We start from the raw sequence: 19,440 nt of genomic DNA on the forward strand, positions 1-19,440 counted from the left end.
GTGTCATTAGAAACTCTGCTCGATGTTTCCTTTTGTCCATTCAAGTGCTCCTCCTGGTCTATAAATAGCATGAGGGCGGCTGCAGGGGGCGCCATGCAGCAGCCCACAAATGTGTGTGCGCGTGTGTCTCGCCAGTAATATACATCTACTCAATCTATTTTTAGATCTTTCCCCCATCTCCCGCTCTCTCACACATGCACCGCAAACATGTCTGCATAATGCTGCGTGCGCCTCTTCCATACATTGCTTCATCCTTCGCCCATTCGTCCTCGGTGCATCATCCCACATGTAACTTGCACCCTCCTCCTTCATTCATGCATTCTCAAAATTAACAGCGGAAGGATTCTACACATTCATGATGGATGGATGGATGGATGGATGGATGGATGGATGGATGGATGGATGGATGGATGGATGGATGGATGGATGGATGGACGGATGGATGGATGGACGGACGGACGGACGGACGGATGGACGGATGGATAACAGAGAGAACAATGGAAGAATGATACAGCAAAAGATAGATAGACCGAGACACCCATTTCAAAAAGGGTAAGAGTTAGACAGAAAGATTGAATACGAGAAAGAACATGAATAGAAATAGAGAAAGACAGAATGGTGCAAGGTAGACTGCATGGTACAAAGACGACAGTAAGTCGGCAAGGCAGATAAGAAAGAAGAGAATGATAGTAAGCCAGTAAGACTGAAATATAGAAAGAAAAGGCAGGTAGAAAGATGAGGAGAAATAAGGTTGATAGAAAGATGAGACAGAAGGACTGAAAGGAAGAAAGCTAGAATGATAGAGATGGAAAGAGAATGACCAAAAAATGAACTGAAAGGCAAAACGATAGAAAGCCAGACAGATAGAGGACAGATGAAAGCAAGATAGAAGAAAAAGATGGATGCGATAGATAAACCATGTGTCAATGGTAGGTAAGCTGCTCATACACTAGCTAAATGCTGCTTGAATGCATTCACATAAAAACATTCATCCTCTCCCTGGATGCGGTACACCTCCCTTCCTCTCTCCCTCTCTCCCTCCCCCCTCACTTGGTGACTCCGTTTTACGTTTTTACGCTGGCCCCGCCCCTTACTCGGTTTTGTCCAAATCAGGCTTTCTGCGTGGCCGGAGCTCCCCATTTCACCCCGACGTCATCGGCGGGGAGAGGCGAGCGCTGACGTCCGCGTGCAGTCACCGATGAGGGGAGGAGAGAGGGAACAAGGGAGGGAGGGAGGGAGCTGGAGGAGCTCCGTGATTGCAGCATCCATTCCAATGAGTCCCCCCGCCACCCCCACCCCTGCCTCCTCGTTACGTCGGCAGACGCGTCGGGGAGCCCCCCTCGCTCTCAAGCTATATAAGCCACTTGCGAGCAGAGTCCCTCACACACTGTCAGCGGATCGAGCCCAGTGCAGCCCAGCCATGAACAAAGTCCAATAACGGTCGAGCGCGAGTGCCCTGCAGCGGGACTTTCTTTGCCTTTTTTCCCCCCCGCCATCCGTAACAAGCATGTACCGCTCAACCAAAGGAGCCTCCAAGGCTAGACGGGACCAGATCAACACCGAGATTCGCAACCTCAAGGACTTGTTGCCCATCTCTGACGCCGACAAAGCCAAGCTGTCATACCTGCACATCATGTCACTCGCCTGCATGTACACCAGGAAGTCTGTCTTCTTCTCGCCGCCAGGTAAGACGATGCCTCATCATCATCATCATGATACTGTCACAATTTAGCAGATAGATTAAAATAAATAAATAAATAAAATGTTCCCATTGAAAGCAATTGAAATGACAAGAACATGCAAATTCAAATATTGAAACGTAAGGATAATGTCAAACTCACATTCAAACATGCTCACGCACACACACAAAGTAAGGACCCAAGTATGCGTCTTTAAGAGGTGGAGCCATTTTAACACACGACACCATTTAATCGTGTACGAAAATCTTTTTTTCGGGAAGACACTTTTGCAAAACACTGCAGCTATGCAGTGTGTCTGCGCGCTCGCGTGTAACGTAGAATCAACAAGTGCCTATTGGTGCGGCAGCGGACAGACACTGTCCGTGGTACTGAAGACGTGACGGCTCGATCGCGAGTCACTATCCATGGTGCTACTGGCAGCAGCGCTCTCATGCATTTAAAAAAAAGTATTGGGAGATTTCTTGGGTCTTTTTTAGGCAAAATAATAGGAACAGTTTTATCTAGTATTTACTTTGTATCCATCTGCTTCTGTCAATATATAAAGAAAGATGAACTGTTGTGTTGTATTTTTGTTGTCTGTCTTCATCATCTATCCGTCTGTCCGTCCCTCCATCCATAACAAGTATACTATATTTTTAGATCGTGTCGATAGATGAACGTTGATAGTGTGACTATGAGGTCACTGTCCATGGTGCTGAAGCCTTACATACCCTCTTGACGTGTTTTGTTGTTGTTGCTGTCCAACGCAGAGGCTGCAAACGCATCGGAGGAGCCGAGCGCTCGCTTCCTGTCCCTGCCCGAGCTGTCCGACCTCATGCAGGCTCTCCCGGGTTTCCTCATGCTGCTCACCGCCGAGGGGAAGCTGCTCTACCTGTCCGATGCCGTCTCCGACCACCTGGGACATTCCATGGTTAGTTCATCCGTCAGTCTGTTCAGCCGTCCGTCTATCCGCCTAATGGAAGATCAGCAGATGATACTTGCTTGTGTGACAGGTGGACTTAGTGGCGCAAGGAGACAGCGTGTATGACATCATTGATGCTTCGGATCAGCTGACCGTTAGGAATCATCTGTCCAGCGCAGCCTCCCCAGAGATGGGTAAGATGAGACAAGTGGTGTTGATCTGCTGTGATTGCCGGAAAACATTTGTGCCCGAGTTCTCATTGCCTTTTTTTTGTAACAGATCGCCTCTTCCGCTGCCGTTTCAACACATCCAAGTCGGTGCGCAGGCAAAGCGCTGGGAATAAGCTGGTTCTGATTCGAGCTCGCCGCCTGTCCGTGCCCACCGCCAGCAGCGCTGCCGTCGGATCCTACTGGACCTCCAATCCCGTCTGGGTGTGTTTTTGCTCACCTTTGGAAAGCCATCCCGTCCGCTCTGGACTGGAGAGCACATCCGCCGGTCCACCGGTGGCCGACGCCAATCTCTTCCTGGAAGGCTTTCACTCCCAGCACGGCCGAGACTTGAGGCTGCAGGCTGCGCACGAAAGGTAGATGAGTTGAACGAACGTGCTCCGGTCATATGTACAAAGAGATTGATTGAATGGATTTGTGGAAAATATCAAACTGATCAAATTTGGACACTGGAGTTTTCTGCCCAACGACAGCCTAATGTTGGCGTGTGTCGTGCATTAAGTGACCATGTCCCCCCTCCCCCCGCAGCGTGCGCACTTACCTGGGCTACGATGTGGCGACGTTACGCTCTCGCTCCTGGTACGGCCTCCTCCATCCAAACGATTTGGCGCACGCCTCCGCTCAGCACCGCAGCCTGCGTAAGTGTAGACTCACAAAACACCCCCGCATATGCGCCGACGGGAACACCGCGCCTACTGCCGCCACACTGACAAAAAAACAACAACAAAAAAGGATGATGAATGCGCTTACCAAGTTGCGCTGTGACTCACCAGTGCAAGAGGGAGGGGAGGGCCGAGGCGAGATGGTGGTGCGCGTGCAGGCTCAGGACCAATCGTGGGTTTGGCTCTACATGGTCCTCCAGCTGCAACCAGGAGACGTCCCCGTCGCCAGCAGCAACTACGTCATCAGGTATGTGCCGGTCGCAAAAACGTAACACAGGAATGGCAGAAAAGTGCTACTTTTATCTAAAATGATTCTTTTCCATAGATCAGATACTCAACTTATTCCCACCTAACATTTGCCATGTTTTTCCATTTCAGTGAGTCGGAGGCCTGGTCAGTGCGTCAACAGCTGACCTCAGAGCAGACTCAGCTCAGCCTGGTCCTGAGTTCAGGTCCCCCCCTGCAAGAGAGCCTCCAGTCCCCCGACACCCTGTCCAGCCCCGACCAGGTGTTCACCCCCGGCAGCAGCGGCCTGTCAGGCCAGTCCTTCGATTTCAGCACGGCGGGCTGCAGCGTGGCCTCCTCGGACGAACGGGCCAGCTCGGCGGCCGAGGCCATGCAAACGGAGGAGGAGCCCCGCTCTAGCATCTCCTCCCTGGAGGAGGAGGCCTTCTTCCAGGCGCCCCCCGTGCGCAGCTCCTCGGCGGCCCCCTCGCCCACACCGGTCACAGTGGAGACGGTGTCCGACTTGGACTTTTTAACACAGAACATCCTCATGCCGCCCTCCTTCGAGCTGGACCCCCCTCTTCCAGCTCTCCCCCTACCGCTCCCGCCCATCCCCACCTCACAAGCTCAGCAGACTAAGGAGTTTGTGTGCACACCTCCGTACACCCCCCACATTGGAGGGGCTAGCTTCCCGTTCGAGGAGCCGCACTTCAGCTTTGACCCCACGGGTACCACCACGCCACCCCCGTCTGCCACCACTGCCACAGCCACAACCTCCGTGGCTGCATCTTCTGTCTCCTCTGCGCCCCCACCCACCACCACCGGCTCAAGCCCCACACCTCCCACCACCCTGTCCACCAAACTTCCCCTCAGCCTTCCCAACCCCTCCACAGAACTGCTCTTCGCCGTGGATCCCTGCTGCGGAGCCCTCTACGAGAAATTGCCGCCCACGCCGGACAGTCCAGGAGACGGCGACTGCACGGTGATGACCCTTCCAGAAGTTCGGGGTCCGCTCTACGTGGACGTGCCCTTGAGGCCTCTTCAGTGTCCCCCGGAGGGGCTCCTCACCCCTGAGGCGTCCCCTGGAAAACAGCCTTGCCTTTCCTTCTTCTCCCTGGAGAGAGAGCGGGAGAAGGAGAGGGCTGAGATCTCCCTGCTAGCCCAGCACATCAGCTCCCTGGCGGAGGGGTTCTACCTGGACCCCCTCCTGTCTAAGCTGTCCCCGACATCCTTGTCCAACCCTCCGTCCCCCTTGCTAGCCGAAATGGTCGATTCAGTCCAAGCGCTTCGGGAGTTTTATCCCATCAAAGCGTGGCGAGGCCTGGACATTCCCATGTTCCTGGAGGACGACACCTCTCTGTTTGAAGAGAGCATCCTAGACACCCTCCTCCAAGACGTGCCCCCCGAGTCCCCCTCGCCCATCCACATCCCGGACGCTTCGAGCCCAGTCTCTCCTCCGACACCAGTGTGCTGGCACCAAGCCTCCCAATTTGAGGGAGTGGGCCAATTCTGTAGCGCCCAATCGGCGCAACCTAACTCGGCGGACGGGTGCGGGGAGAGCGACGAGGTCGCCATGGAGGAGGAGTCGGCGGAGGAAGCCGCCGAGATGGAGGTGGCGTTATCTCCCGTGTCTTCATGCTCCTCCATACCGACTTCTCCTCCACTCATCCTCACCTCCTCACCGGGGCCCGTCACCACCGTAGCCTCCGCCGGCGTGGTAGAGGCGGTCTCCCCCGCAGCCGCCGCCTCCTGCACTCAGTCCCTCCTGGAGGAACTGGCTGTGCGGGAGCCCATGTTTGGGGCAGGTGCCTCGATCGCCCCTGGTTTAGGGCAACAACCTGAGTTGTATCAACTCCAGTGTCATCCATCGCCACAGTGCTTCCACAAAGGTAAGATCTCGGTTCAGTTATGTTCTTAATTAACTTTTAGTCTGACAGATGCAATTTCTGGATGAACCTCAAGTTCTTAGAACTTTCAGGTCAACTTCATCCCCAACGTTTCAATGCACGTATGAGAATCTATGTCATGCGATTGGCCGATGACAAGGTGACATTAGTTTTCAAACCTGGTCGCTGAGTGATTAGCTTCCAAAACAGTTGAAGCCTTTAGAGGTCAGGGTTCTCTGACGTGAGGTTCATCCTAAAATCTCATCCAAAAACTCAATATACTGAACATTAAGCTGACTTGTTCCTTCTTTTTTTCTGTCTTCCAGATGGGAGTGGAAGCATCCCTCCGTTCTAAAATAAGTCTGTGACTTACTTCATCAAGTATGGCATATTGTCATATTTTGTGGAGACACACTTTTACTGCAAAGTAAAACATAATTAAGTGTATAAATATACATAATGTGTAAAGGACTGACGCCTACATGAGAACAAAAAATGGGCTTTCTATTTTTGTTCCACCATGAAGCTGTATACTAGTAAACCTGGTGCGACATTTACAAGCAGAACCAGAAGAACAACATGGACGCCCGACTGACTGAGTCCTGAGTCCATGCGGTGTCTGCCGCCCGCTTCAGATTGGCCATCTGAACTTGTTAAGCGTTGTTTAACTTACAGACATGCATTTGTATTCACTCGTAGTGAAAAATATCTGTCGTGAACATGGACAAAGAAAAAAAAAAAGGCTATTTTAATAGAGAGTTGATTTATGACTTTTTAGCACTTTTTTGCCTGACGTGCAGCAAAATTGAAAAGGTGCTCCAGTGTGGCATTTTAAATACACTTGGAATTGAAAGCACACTTCTAGCTTCTGAATTCTGACTTTGTGGCTTGCAAACCTTTAACATTCCATGAAGTGTCTGTCTATCTCAACTTGTGTTGATCTTTGTGATGTGCAACAAACTGGTAACAAAAAAAAAAAAAAAAGCATGTCAAGAGATTTTTGGCTTATGCTGCCAATGAGCTCTTTTGTTGTACTGTACATTTAGACTTTGAATGTGGATTCTTCAGATCAGGGAATCAGCGTGTGTTATTCGACAGGGTTGCAAAGGGGCAGGAATTTCCTTGAGAAGTTAAAATGGTGAATTTTGAAACTTGTTTTGAAATTGAAAATTTTCATGGGAATTGAATTCGGAATTCGGAGGGACACTTTATGGCAAGTGATCACATTTTGCAGCCTGAAAAACTTTGAAGCAACAGAACAGGAACTCCTGCATTTTTGCAATTTTTGAGTTTTCTTTTTTCTATTCTAAAAAAAAAAAGTTCTTATTTTCTCTTTTGCTTCCGAACTTGCATATCTGGGGGGTTTTGTTGTTCCCTGGGGCTTTCCCCAATTTCTTTTAAATTGCCTATTAAGCTCCCACTCTAAATGTAACAAATTATTTTATTTTCATTCCCATGAAGATTTTTCCCATTTTCAAAAATTCCCGCAATTTTGCAACGATAAGATTTGCAACACTGGCAGCTTATAGTACGTTTGTCCTTTTGTTGGACAAAAGTGACACATGAGGGGCTTTGGAGGTGAGGCACAATCAACTTCTTAATGAATGGGGCTGTTGGTTGGGCTGCTACTACTTTCTTTCCTTCTCGGACTTTACCAAGCGACTTGGCTTGAGGACGCTCCGATTTCCACGGTGTCGACACGTTCACGTAGAGTCATCTACGGTCAAGTAAAGGATTGATTCCTACGTTCTAGCTATTAAACGGCTAACCTAATACGTGTACAATTGTATTTCTGTATGTGTGACATGTGATTCTATTCTTTTTCCAGACGGTTGTGAACATTTGTATGAAGGTTTGTACATAGAAAATATATGAAGAGAGATTTCTATGGTATCAAATATGAATATATAAAGTATGCTTAACTACAGGATGGACATTGTGGACCAGTGTTCGATTGTGTTGCTTATAAGTGTATTTGAATGTGAACAAATGCATTTATAATAAAGTGCACTTATAATGCTGCTGAGGTGTCGTCAGTTGCTTCTCAGCATCAGCACCCGCATCCTCATCATCATCGGCATCCTCGTCATCATCATCCTCCTCCTCCTCGGCAGCCCTCCTTTTTCTTCCCCCCGAGAGAGGTTCCCTCGGCAACAGCGCTGACGCACACGCGTGACGAGACAGAATGAGACGCCATCTGACTCAGAGTGACGCACGAGCTCGGCTTTGTGGGTACGCCTCTCTCCTACGATGACGCTGATGATGACACGCGGCTCCTTTTCCAAATCCGCTCGCCGTACCTGCGACTAGGAGGGCTCCATATATAGGCATTCCGGTGCCACGCTTTATCTTCGCCATCCATTCAGCGGCTTGGAGCTGCAGTGACGAAAGGAGGAGGGAGAGATGGGGAGGGGAGGGGGCAAAGGGGGAGTGAGGGGGAAGCTAAATTTAGAGGTACAGTAAAAGGAGGCAAGTGGGACAAAGTGAAGCTACAAAGGCAAGCCAATCGTTTAACATACTGCCGGAGCATTTTTGCTCGTTGGCTGAAGCACAAATGTTACATAACTCGGGGGGCATCAATGGATGTACACTACGGCGGTGGGAAGCAATCAAGAACAATTGCGGCATTCCCATACATAATTGTGGTTGAGCATATACAAATTCACCTCTGTTCTTATCTTGAAGGGAGTTGAGGAGCTTCAGGTGCTGTGCGCACATTGGTGAGAAGCAAATTGGATGGATACGAATTTTTAGATTAGAGTCAAAACGGGACACGTCTTGTCGCAGAGAAATGTTTGTATAGCAGCAAACGTTTTAGCCTGCAAAACAAAGGAATAAACAAACAGCTTGGTTTAATTGCGTTTTTGTGCTAGTCTTGCTGTGTCACCACTAGCACAAAAACACAAGCAGGATTCAAACAGTCAAACCTTTGGTAATGGATTGATTGACTTGCTCAACAGCTTCCCAGCAATCAAAACAAACATTCAGCAAAAACTGGTGAGCGCCTATGTTTCTGTCTTCTTTTTTTACACAAACAACTTTCAATAATTTGTCTTTTAGAAAAAAAACTTTTTTTTTTTTTTAGCTTTTTCTAACTCGACAATTGAGTTTTCTCTATGCTCGAGCGCCCTCTGCTGTCTGGTGGTAAATGCAGCACTCACACAAACTATTGATATTAGGAAAATATGCATTTGCTCTTCGAATTACAATACCTTGTTCCAAGTCACCCTGAATTTTAGAACGGTATTTTGCTTCTATAAAACAGTAAGCTATACCACCGTAAGAAATTTCAAGCCATACTCACCGAAACGTGCACGCCATGTCAACCGATGAAGCTTGATGACAGTGCCATCTGGTGGAAAACGTCTATGGTGCAACGAATTTATTCTTGGGATTTAAGCGCCGGAAATTTCAAGTCAAATCAGACACCAAAGAGTTGAATTTGATTTATTCAATACTGGCAAATGTATACAATGAGTATAAATATGAATGTCCTTGATAGCCAAGGACTAATATGTTCTTTGTCCTCAAGGGGGTGCTAGCATAAGGACGATGTGGGAAAAAAAGTATCCACCAGGGACAATGTTGTACCTCACGTGGCATGTAGATGTCAGTAATGAGCCGAAGCAAAGTGCTGATATTTTATCTCTTGCTGCTTTGTGTCGCTTCAGCCGCAGCCTCAGCCGCTGCCGCCGCCGCCTCTGCCTTCAATTTCTCCTCTCGCTGCTCCAAGAAATCTTTGTATTCATCAGCGGAGAGGCTGAACACAACCAAAAAGAAGAAGTACGGGCGTTATGCAAGTGATGATCAAACTTTTGACTCTTGTGAGTCTTGAAGTTTGTGGCACTGAACGTGTGTGATCAGTTGCTCCAACACTTACTCGTTGACCACCTTGATGCCCAGCGAGCGTGCCGAGCCCACGATGCTTTTGACCACGTTCTCCAGCGACGTGTTCCTCATCTTGAAGCACTCGTCTTCCGCTTTCACACGGGCAATCTCATACACGGCTCGCACAGACACCAAGCCTGCCGTTTCGTGCCCTTCAAAGGGAGTGAAGATTGGATTATTTGCTTTTAATCTTAATGTTTTATTCATTATAGTGAAGAGATTCATCCGATTAGGACAGGAAAAGCATTCGGTGTAAAAATTGCGCCAATCTTCATTGTGTGGTGACCACTGACAGGGAAAATCTCATTGAATAACTGCTGTAGCAGCATTCCACCAATAGAGGGTGCTAAAGACGATAAGACAGTCCCGAGAAGGAGCTTGAATACAGTACAATGGCGTTTTTGTACATGGAACCTGAAAAGAGTTGCGGTAGAAATATTAGTTTTTTTTCAACCCCAATAGAAATATTTTTTTTATTATAATTTATTCACCAATCACTGGTGGGTGTTGAACACCCACCCACCACAATAAATGGGGTTAAAAGTGTATTTCTCTATTGCAGAATCTCCACAGGAGCCAGTGAGCATTCGTGTAGAGCTGGCTTTTAGAAATCAACATCCGAACGGAGACTGGAGAGCATTCTCTGGATTGGAAAGACGAGAGTCCATCAGAGCTGCCAGAGTTGTGAAAGCAATACCACTCGGGACGAGCTCAAACGGCAGCGTGTGGTGAAAAGGCACGAGGTAAGAGGCCGGCATCTCACCTGTCTTTCCGGCTCCTTTGGCAATGCCCGCGGCTTGCTTGAGGAAGTACGAGACGGTGGGCTGACCGATGTGAAGGTCATACGTCCTGTCAGGCTGCCAACACACAAGCGTGGCAGTGGTTAGTATATTTGAAGATTCTTCTTTGTATGGATTGCTCAAAACATATATAAAAAAAAAAAAAAGAAAACTTGTTAATGACACTTTTCACAGTATTTCTTATCACCTGGCGGTCAAACTCATATAGCACAACACTTTGAAACAAATAGGAAACGATCTCTCACAGTTCTCCAAGTAAGAGGCCAAGAGTGCTTGCCGCAAAATGAAGTTTACTCCAAACTCAACTGCCACATAAAGCAATTTAACATCCATCCATTTTCTGTACAATGTATGTATATTAAAACACCTTTAAGCACCTCGTATTTGCCACAATGACAGCTGTGAAGTCATTAAATACAGACAACACAATAGCTTCACGTAAATGTCAGCAACCTCCCACGCCATCTCCGCACAGACACTCTGACGATGTGTTTGTACTTTCTCCAAAAGAAATTACGCCTGACTATGTTTTTGAGGATGAGAAACAAACAAGCAAGTGCCAAGCGGGGCGGCTATTCCCCAGACTTCCGCTCTTGATGCTATGCTAGGCTAATTAGCTGCAAGTGTCACCTGGCATCAACATGAAAGCGGCCGCCGTCGTTTGCTGCGAAAAGTCAACTCGAGGAGCGCGGCTTGTTTTTAACTGCGACGTTGGCAAGACATGCTGGGATTTAGACTTTTGGCTTTAACTCACAGTGTTTTTTGTTGTTGTTGTACACGATAACATATGTGCTATCAAAAGCTATTTGTCTTATTTGTGCTCATTCTTGGAGGTTTCACATCAGCAAAAAGTATTCATGTCAAAATCACAAGCCAGCTTGACTCTTAACAACAAGCTAATTTTCTCTGCTTGTTGGTGTGAAACCAGTGTTTTTGGTGAAACCAAACCATATTCTACACTTGCTGACCCAAAAATAAAAATAGAAAAATGTTTTTTTCTGGTGAAAGAAGAGAGGCAACCACTTATTTTTGTTAGGGCTGGTAATTAGATTGTCACGGAATCTCAATATTCTGTGGGTTTTGAAAAATCAGTCTAAATGCTGTAAAATGGCTGACAATATGCTTTTTAAAAAAATCTACTGGCAAATGATCTTTTGCACTGAGTAAAATTGTGAGGACATGGAGACTTGAGAAACGCTGCACTAGCGCATTTGACATCGCCTGCAGGTGGCAGTGACGGGCTTTAAGTAGACCAGATACAGAAACTTGAGGTGGGAGGGTGTCAAGTCAAATAATGAGTGGTGACGTGATAAAGTGGGGGAGAGGCTGGTGGTGGTGGTGGTGGTGGTGTCAAAGAACAAACGCTTTTCAATCATCGCTACGTCTTGCTGGCACTTAATGCCGCTTGACTGCGCCTTCCTCCGGGTATTGCTTCATTAATGAATGCAAATGAAAAAAGGCTTACTTCTGCACCCGAATATGAATAATGGAAGCCCTCGCTAAATGTTCTTCAGCTGACGAATTAAGCCACGCCGCAGGTGGGCGGGGCGGGAAGCGAAAGGAGGTCGAGTGGAGTTTGGAAGACACGCATACCTTCACGTTAATCTTAATTGGAAGAGGGATGCCATCCTTCATCTCCTTGGTCTTCTCGTTAAAGTCCTTGCAGAACTGCCCGATGGGGATTCCTCTCTGGGTGGGCAGAAAACAAAACAAAAAAAAAAAAGAAAATGCTTTGATATTTACGATGAAAATCGTCTGTCATTCGTTTAACATGACATTTCTTTAGGACAGTTAGGAGCTTCAAACAATCCCGAGGACTGTCAGGTTCCCACTCAAATATACGGCAGTTGGTTTTTGAAGGCTCATGGGGGGGATCGGGCGATATTCCAAAAAAAGTGGTTGGTCATACGGTAAATTTATGCAGCTACTTGAGCTAGCTTTTTCTTTTCAATCCCCAAAGAGTTCATCGTGCATTCATTCATGTCAGACAGGCTAAGTAATACATTTGAAAAAGATTTGGAGCATTCCATCAAGACATTCATGATTTTGCTCGACCTACAACACGCTGCAATGTGTGTAGGAAAAGTGCACATTACGTGCGGGTTAAAATGGATGAGGGGGAGCCTGCATATCGCCCAAGTCTGCCCGAGGCTTCCATCACCCATCAATCACGACAGCACACACACACAAACACACAAGTACCTGAGGAAATGTGCATATGACAGACTGCGTTTGCATATATGTCACCAGTCAAGTGTGTGTGTGTGTGTATGTGTGGCACTTTTATATTGCCTATAAGGATCCTTGTTAAATTCACAGTGGAATCCACGTTCTCGAGTGTGTGTGTGTATTTGTGCTGCGTTGTTTATGTGTGCGTCTGTCACTCGGTTGCGCTGGCGCCCACAGCCACACAAGGGCGGGTGATGAATGAGCCTCCCGTTCTGCCACCCAAGCGCAGTGAAAGCAAAATGGATGGCTGACATTAAGTCAACATGTGAGCAGCGCGTGCGTGCGTGCACACGCGTCTCCCTCGCCACGAGCAGAAATTCAACAGGCGACGTCCAATAACGGATCTAATTATTACGGCTGCAATTTAAATTGGCCTTCACCCACGCGACACCCCATCTACCGGCCCGCCATCCGTCCCAACGCAGTGATTGAAACGTTCATTTCGGAGATGAGGGGAAAGGAATAAAAAAAAAAAAAAAGTTTAATGGAGCCACCTTCCGACTCTAATCACGGATTTGATGAAAAGTCAGTCATCCCGAGGCGTTTGGCGATGACAGGGCGAAGGAGGCGTTCATTTGAGGTTAATGGGCTAGAAAGTGCTCTCAAGTCCACTAAAGGCTTCAGAAGCGCTTTATGAATGCTAATAATGGATCCATATCACCATTACTGATACTATAGGGGCAGAAGTGGCAAAAGTTATCCCATTTTTGTAAAATTACAAATGACTTTATGTTGCAAATGTCTGCTTTGACTTTTCAAAAACATTTCTGACATGTTTTGGACCAATCCAGCAAGTGACTCATAATGGATGCATGCACAACACTGCTTCATTTTCAGACATATGATGTTTGGGTCCAACAGTGCCTATTTATTTTCTAAGTGCGCTGAGCCCGGAAAGTCACTTTGATTACTTCGCTGTCAACACTGCAACATGTTTCTTTGGTGATGTACCTTGATACATTTCCAATGTCAAATATGAGCCAGGTTGGGAAGGTTACCCTCCTTTTGTTCAAGTCAACATGATTATTTCCATCCCAATATTTTGCACTAATAAAAATGAAATCATGACATCCCCCAGAGGCCTTGTTTGTTTCTACCTAGCAATCCCTGCTGTGCTTATTAACCAAATTCCCCCGTCAACTTGACTACCTTGTGCATGTGCCCTTCCCTCTCTCCCTCCCTCTGCATGCCATAAAACAACATCACTTGAGTAAACAACAATGAGGGGGAGGGTGCATGTCTAATTAGAAAAGATTCATATAAAGACGGTGACGCCGCGCATATGAATCCAAGCAAGCATCGTCTGACTCAATCGGTACCAGTCGCCCGTCAGTCATTATGTGCGCCTGGCATCATCTAATGAGCTTGACGCCTCCTTTTCATGTCGGACAAAGCCAAGAAAAAGTCCTCGGCCCTGACCGGCTGAGCTGGAGATAATAGCCCTGTGTTTGTGGATGCGCTTAAGCGCGGACAAAAGAACGCCGCTGCTGAACAAAGACGGCGAAAACGACTCGCTCAACAAAAGTCGAGGCTGCAGAAACAGTAAGCAGAGCCGCACACGTGAAGCTTTCGAGTACAGTACTCACGAGTTGACAGAAGTACAACAAACGTACTCTTGTACTTTAGTGAGAATAAAGTCTGACTGAAATGTACTTATGCGTGAAAGCGCAAAATTAAAAACACTCTATTACTGTCAACGCTAAAGGCCATCTGAGAAACCATCACTCAAGTGAAGTACAGATACTTCAGGAGTGACAAAAAAATGTGTCCGCCATATTGAACGTGCTACGTGAAGATCTATATATTGGGCAATACTAATACGAAGACCGCAATTTGATTTGATTGTTGGATTACCACTTGTCTTTTAATATTTCCTATTAATTCCTTCAGTTGATATATGTTTATATTTGACATGCTGCACATGTCTGCACTGCAGCAGAGGCCGCTTTCAATCCCAGCCGTCCGTCGCTGATGTGGACTCGTCTAAATGTTAGCGCCCCGTACTTGCCGTGAGCTTCCCATGAAGATATTCACCAGAGACTGACTGGCGGTAATAGTTTAATTAAGTAGTTGAGCCGCTGATGATGACAACAAGCGCTACAATTATTATGGCCTGCGGCTGACGATGGCAAAACGTAACTGCGATGATGGGGAGGGAAAAAAAGGGAGCTATGTTGCAAGCGTGGTAGCAGATGGCAAGCGTGTCAAGAAAGTCCGCTTCAAGCTTCATTCATGCACTTCTTGTCGCATTTATTGAAGTGGCAAAAGCAGCGATGGCCAAATGGCTAACTCGGCTCACCGCGCTCGAGCATCTAATCATCCCGCAGCTCCAGCTGCTGGATAAATCCTCTCCGCATGACTGACCAGAGGGAACGGCGTGATCTCTGAGAGAAAAATGGCTGCGACCAATCAGGGGAAGCGAAGTCTCGCACAATGGCGGCTTGACAAGGACAACAAGGTTTGGGCCACGCGTCTTGAAAAAGACCTTGGGGATGGCGCTCGCGCTCGGATTTAACTTCAACCTCATAAAGATGTTCCTCGCCATTAAATGCGGCGGCAGCACTGTTGCGTAATTGCCGTGCCATGTGTTTGGGAGCCTCGCGGGCCAGGCTTTTGTTTCTGGCAATTACGGGGACAATTAGACATTTGCCATTACAATCGGAAACGGGGCCTATTCGATTGGACTTTCCCGGCAAATTCTTTGCAATCTTCTCTTGACATTTCCCTGGTGGACTTTTGTGTGAGAATGGAATATAAAGTAAGTCAAAGCACATTTTACAAGCACCATCTGTCTGTCTGTGATTTACAGGCAATTAGCAATACATTTTGTTTCAGGCTGGTACAGATTTTTTGGGCAATTCATTCTTATGGGTTTTGAATTTTGGTGAGTCCGATTTGTGGTGCCACCTTGTGGCGTAACATGCCGGGTAAGGGCTTTTTTTTTTGCTTTTGTGACAACTCAAAAGAACAAAAACAAGACTTCTAAAAGGGTGGCAAACTAATCAATTGTTTACAGATGTAAAATTAAGAAATGGGTCATGAAGTGATTCATTGCATTGTTTGAGCTAAATGTCAGCTCCTTTTTTTACACGCGTTCGTTCATCATCTTTTCTCAAGATCGCCACACACTTTCTACTACGACACATAAAAATACTACATGATCTCCTTGATGCCTAATTTCTCCCCTTCATAATTTACGTGACGAGCTGACATTCGTCGTTTAATCTTTATTTTCTGCTCATAAATTGGAAATGACGTACTGGTGAGCGTCGATGGCAGAACGTCGCTGAAAAGAAACGTACAAGGCAGTCAATGAGTTCCCACGTAGGAGAGAGAATATAGAATAATTCAAGTATTGCGTTGCTTCCCAAGTGTGTTGAAATAGCAGTTGCTTGGCGGGTTATAAGTTTGTAAAACATCCATGCTAATTTCCAATCCTCCTGTCTGTGGTGTTTTGCATGCTAGCAAACGAGCAGACTTATTATTATGTGATTTGTTTGAATATTTTTTGTATGGACCCATAAAAAAGTACAGCTTAAAAATTGGCACTATAGTTGGGGTTGACTGTACTTGATTGGACCATCGGGCAAATTCTCTGCAGTCTTTTCTTGACACTTCCTCGGGTGTTAATGTGATTGGCCTTTCAGCTTCAGGAAGCCTTTTTAACAAGACGACGCACTCAAGTGGCGCAGCGCTTGGACAAGTGGGGGGGCTGGGGGGGTGTGGACTGTGGGAGGTGACCCGAGAGGAACCGCTGAGGTGGGGCCAAGTTGCCGTCGAGTGTAAACATTTGAACAATTAACGGCCGTTTGTTTAAGCAAGCTGAACTGCGGGGCTGTGGTGAGGGAGGGGGGGGCGCTCGTCAACGCGCTAGGGTATGTTTATGCATGAAGGCCGCCGCCTCATTTCGAGCTGACAGGACTATCCGTTGAAGAATGGATGCAAGTGTATATTATTAAGCTGGCGGGGAAAGCTGACGAAGGGGAAACGTTCACCTCGCGCGGTCGCAGGTGTGTTGGCATGGCAGCCAAGTGAACGGCAACAGAAATTGTCTGAGAGATGGCTGGAGATGGCAAGGAGACAGCAGAGAATAGGTCAGGGGATGTATTGTGCTTATGGAAGCGTGGCAAACATGGAGATAAAGGGCACGCGCGTGGAGAAGAGCCTCCGGGCGGGATTAATTACCCCTGGCAGACGGGGACGGGGGAATAATTGCCGTGTGTAAGCGACATGGAGCGTTAGGGAGGCTGCCACCTTAAAGGACTCCAGATCTTGGTGGGAGGCCAGGGTCATTAAACCCCTCTGAGGGAAACACTCATTCATTACCTTCATTAACTTGTACATTTAATCTGCCTCGCACTCTGCGTTTTATCCTGTGGTGAGGGGTCATGGACAGCAAGGCTGGCCTAAATAATATTACCAGCACTGACTTTTACTTCCAGAAATTGATGCTATTGGTGTGTCGCCACGTAGCTTTTTTTTTTTGAAAACACATAGTATTCATTTTTTGAAAATTGCTGTTGAAGATAGCTTGAGGGCCTACCTGACTCAAACTATCATAGAAACGGAACTATTTTCTGTTCCACATTTGTCCTCACAGGACCAGAATGCTGGCACTTGATGACGTCAGCATTTTCTTTCCTCTGATTTGTTGGTCAGAGCAATGTTCAGCAAACAAAACATCTGTAGCAACACAAACACAATACATTTAATAATAAGCACCCCTGGTGCCGAAGATGTTTTCTAGTATTCTTTTACATCAATAGATAAAAACTGATTGTGAACTGCTCCAAATGATGCGTGATCATTAAATCGCATCTTTTTGCATGGTATAATTGGGGCATGATGTTGGTGCGTTTAAGAGATGGCTAAAGTCCATGCTGAATGCCCAGGTAGCAAATGCGCCACTGGTTTATTGCAATCAGACGTTGCCAGAGCATCATCCCGCTGATTAGCTTTCATGCTATGCGCGTACTGCCAACTGGAAAGGAACAACAGACGACGGCGCACAAAGCACAAAAATAAATCCAGTTCACTCTGGACATGCCTTTTTACCCAATTTTCTACCCCTGGAATTGGCAGCTCTGTATCCAAAAACAGTCTCACCGGCAGGCTGCACTCAAGTGTGATGAAGCTGGTGAACAAGTAAGCATATGGAGAGCAAACCCTTTGACTAATTTTTCAAGCCGCCCAAAAAAGCAGAAAAATAAAGACTGAACACGGTTGGTTATTTACGTAGGAAACAAAGTTACATAAAAGCCAACCCTAGTAGGTTGAAGCGTCTCGGCCAAGAAGACGCAGAAGAATGTTCTGTTTGGCATTTGTTTTTTTCAAAATGGATGGCAGGGTGCACCTAAATATTTCATTTTCGACTCCATTAGGTCTCCCACACAGTGTTGTGCTTCTGGCCAACTCACATGATTAATCATGTGTTCAGGCTGTAGTGCCAAGCAGCCTGAACGACTGTTAGCTGAAGTTCAACGGAAAAAAAAAACACCACTAAAAAGCCAAACCACAAGTTTTGGCTTCCTTGCATCACACAAAAATATTATGGAAAAATACAATACATTTTAATGGAACCAATATGGTGGTGCAGTGAGAAATCAGATTAATTTGTTCAGTGACCACATTCCCAAACTCAAAACACTTTAATCATTTTTCCTCATTTGAATGAATAATAACGCCAGAAATCTGTTCCAGCCTCTCCCAAAACAATAACAATGTTGTGTTTTTTAAGTAAGAAAAATCTCACTCATATTCTAATATACAATACTGTAAATTATAAAAACCTTATAGGAATAAGAACAAAAAAGTTGACGAAATAGTTTGTGGCTCCTTCTGGTGTGCGCACACAAACCAAAAAATGCTAATGAATGTCTTAGTCAATTGTCACAAAGACTAAGGAAAACATGCCTGTAAGTATTGTTATATTGTCAGTCTACATGTGTTGCTCCACTGTTTGCGCTCAAACATTTGTTGCGTTAAAATGTTGTATAACCGCTCCTATGAATGTTAGCCGCTAACGTACCAATGGGATTTTCCTTTATATGATAGCATTCAGCTAGAAAGATGTATTCGAGGCAATGCAGTAGGATTGTTTTAAATTTACAACATGTAAAACTTTGTTTAAAGTCTTATAATATCACAAGATATGCTAGACGTTAGCCCATATACCTTCATATTATAAGTTAGCTTTCAGCTAGCGCATTTGAGGCAAAGTTATGTGTTTATTTTTTGTCGACGACATATAATTATTCCTGCCCATTATCCCACTCACTGCCTTGCTTGACGGAGACCAAGTTTGAAGGCGTGACCTTCAACCACACCCACGGGGGCGGAAAATGGGGAATCGGCATCAATGCACAGAAGAGGCGAAACAAAAGATGCTCACAATCACAAATGTGAGGAATGGAAGGGGCGCGTCTGCAAGCCAGCGGCGAAGATTGTTGCTGAATGTGACAAGAAGGATGAGTCACCGTCCCCTTTTCACACCGGTCTGATTAAAGGTCACTCTGAAAGCAAGCCCAGCACACTTAAAGTGTTGTGCTGTTACTCTTAAGTGCAAAGTGCCTGCAGATGAGACCATGGGGCCCTGCGGACACAGCAAAGCTATGAAATCCAAGAGGGAGACCCATCAACAAGAGGGCAAAGACCAGAGGGAGTTAGTTTGGGGAGCAAAGGGTTTAGGGGGGGACATTGTGACTGTTTGATGGAGAGACATTAATATGATTCCTGAGAACTTCCCAGGCAGCCAAACTGCTTCAGGGGAAAACATTCTGAGCTGGAGTGTGATGCTAGCAGCACAACACACGGCGGCGTGTTAAGTGGAGCTCCAGTCTCAATTTTTAAGCAATCTTTTATGGGTCTAGTCGGGATTTAAAGTTGCACACAAGTCAAAGCTACTGTGGAAGCGTGCAACGGG

General features: G+C 46.5%; 2 protein-coding genes and 2 long non-coding RNA genes across 5 annotated transcripts in view; 1 reads left to right on the forward strand and 3 right to left on the reverse strand.

Moving 5' to 3' along the window:
* Positions 1-1,321: 1,321 nt before the first annotated feature.
* Positions 1,322-3,937, reverse strand: LOC148403808 (uncharacterized). Its single transcript, XR_015861660.1, has 3 exons — positions 3,370-3,937; positions 2,411-3,171; positions 1,322-1,718 (listed from the first exon to the last, which is right to left on the reverse strand). It is a non-coding gene; the product is annotated as an uncharacterized LOC148403808 (long non-coding RNA).
* On the forward strand, positions 1,400-7,622 carry npas4a (neuronal PAS domain protein 4a). Of its 2 annotated transcripts, XM_088391811.1 has the most exons (8): positions 1,400-1,685; positions 2,450-2,610; positions 2,693-2,795; positions 2,881-3,184; positions 3,357-3,466; positions 3,602-3,737; positions 3,869-5,604; positions 5,928-7,622. In XM_088391811.1, the coding sequence occupies exons 1-8, from the start codon at positions 1,508-1,510 to the stop codon at positions 5,954-5,956; spliced, it is 2,757 nt and encodes a 918-aa protein (XP_088247937.1). In that variant the 5' UTR covers positions 1,400-1,507; the 3' UTR covers positions 5,957-7,622. The 2 variants fall into 2 exon arrangements, with proteins under 2 accessions (XP_088247937.1, XP_088247928.1); XM_088391802.1 differs by having other exon boundaries at positions 3,357-3,737.
* On the reverse strand, positions 7,029-8,660 carry LOC148403810 (uncharacterized). The gene is made up of 3 exons (XR_015861658.1): positions 8,529-8,660; positions 8,268-8,420; positions 7,029-7,977 (listed from the first exon to the last, which is right to left on the reverse strand). It is a non-coding gene; the product is annotated as an uncharacterized LOC148403810 (long non-coding RNA).
* Positions 8,661-9,032: 372 nt separating this feature from the next.
* mrpl11 (mitochondrial ribosomal protein L11) overlaps positions 9,033-19,440 on the reverse strand; it is a 33,475-nt gene continuing 23,067 nt past the window's right edge. The window contains exons 3-6 of the mRNA XM_088376756.1: positions 11,883-11,978; positions 10,253-10,346; positions 9,482-9,641; positions 9,033-9,361 (exon numbers count right to left, since the gene is read on the reverse strand). Of these exons, the coding sequence (XP_088232882.1) occupies positions 9,244-9,361; positions 9,482-9,641; positions 10,253-10,346; positions 11,883-11,978 (468 nt within the window). The 3' untranslated portion in view covers positions 9,033-9,243. The remainder of the gene's footprint in view (positions 9,362-9,481; positions 9,642-10,252; positions 10,347-11,882; positions 11,979-19,440) is intronic.

The sequence above is a fragment of the Syngnathus floridae genome, chromosome 1 (genome assembly GCF_059516105.1).
Source record: "Syngnathus floridae isolate MCC-2025c chromosome 1, RoL_Sflo_1.0, whole genome shotgun sequence".
NCBI classification, from domain to species: domain Eukaryota; kingdom Metazoa; phylum Chordata; class Actinopteri; order Syngnathiformes; family Syngnathidae; genus Syngnathus; species Syngnathus floridae.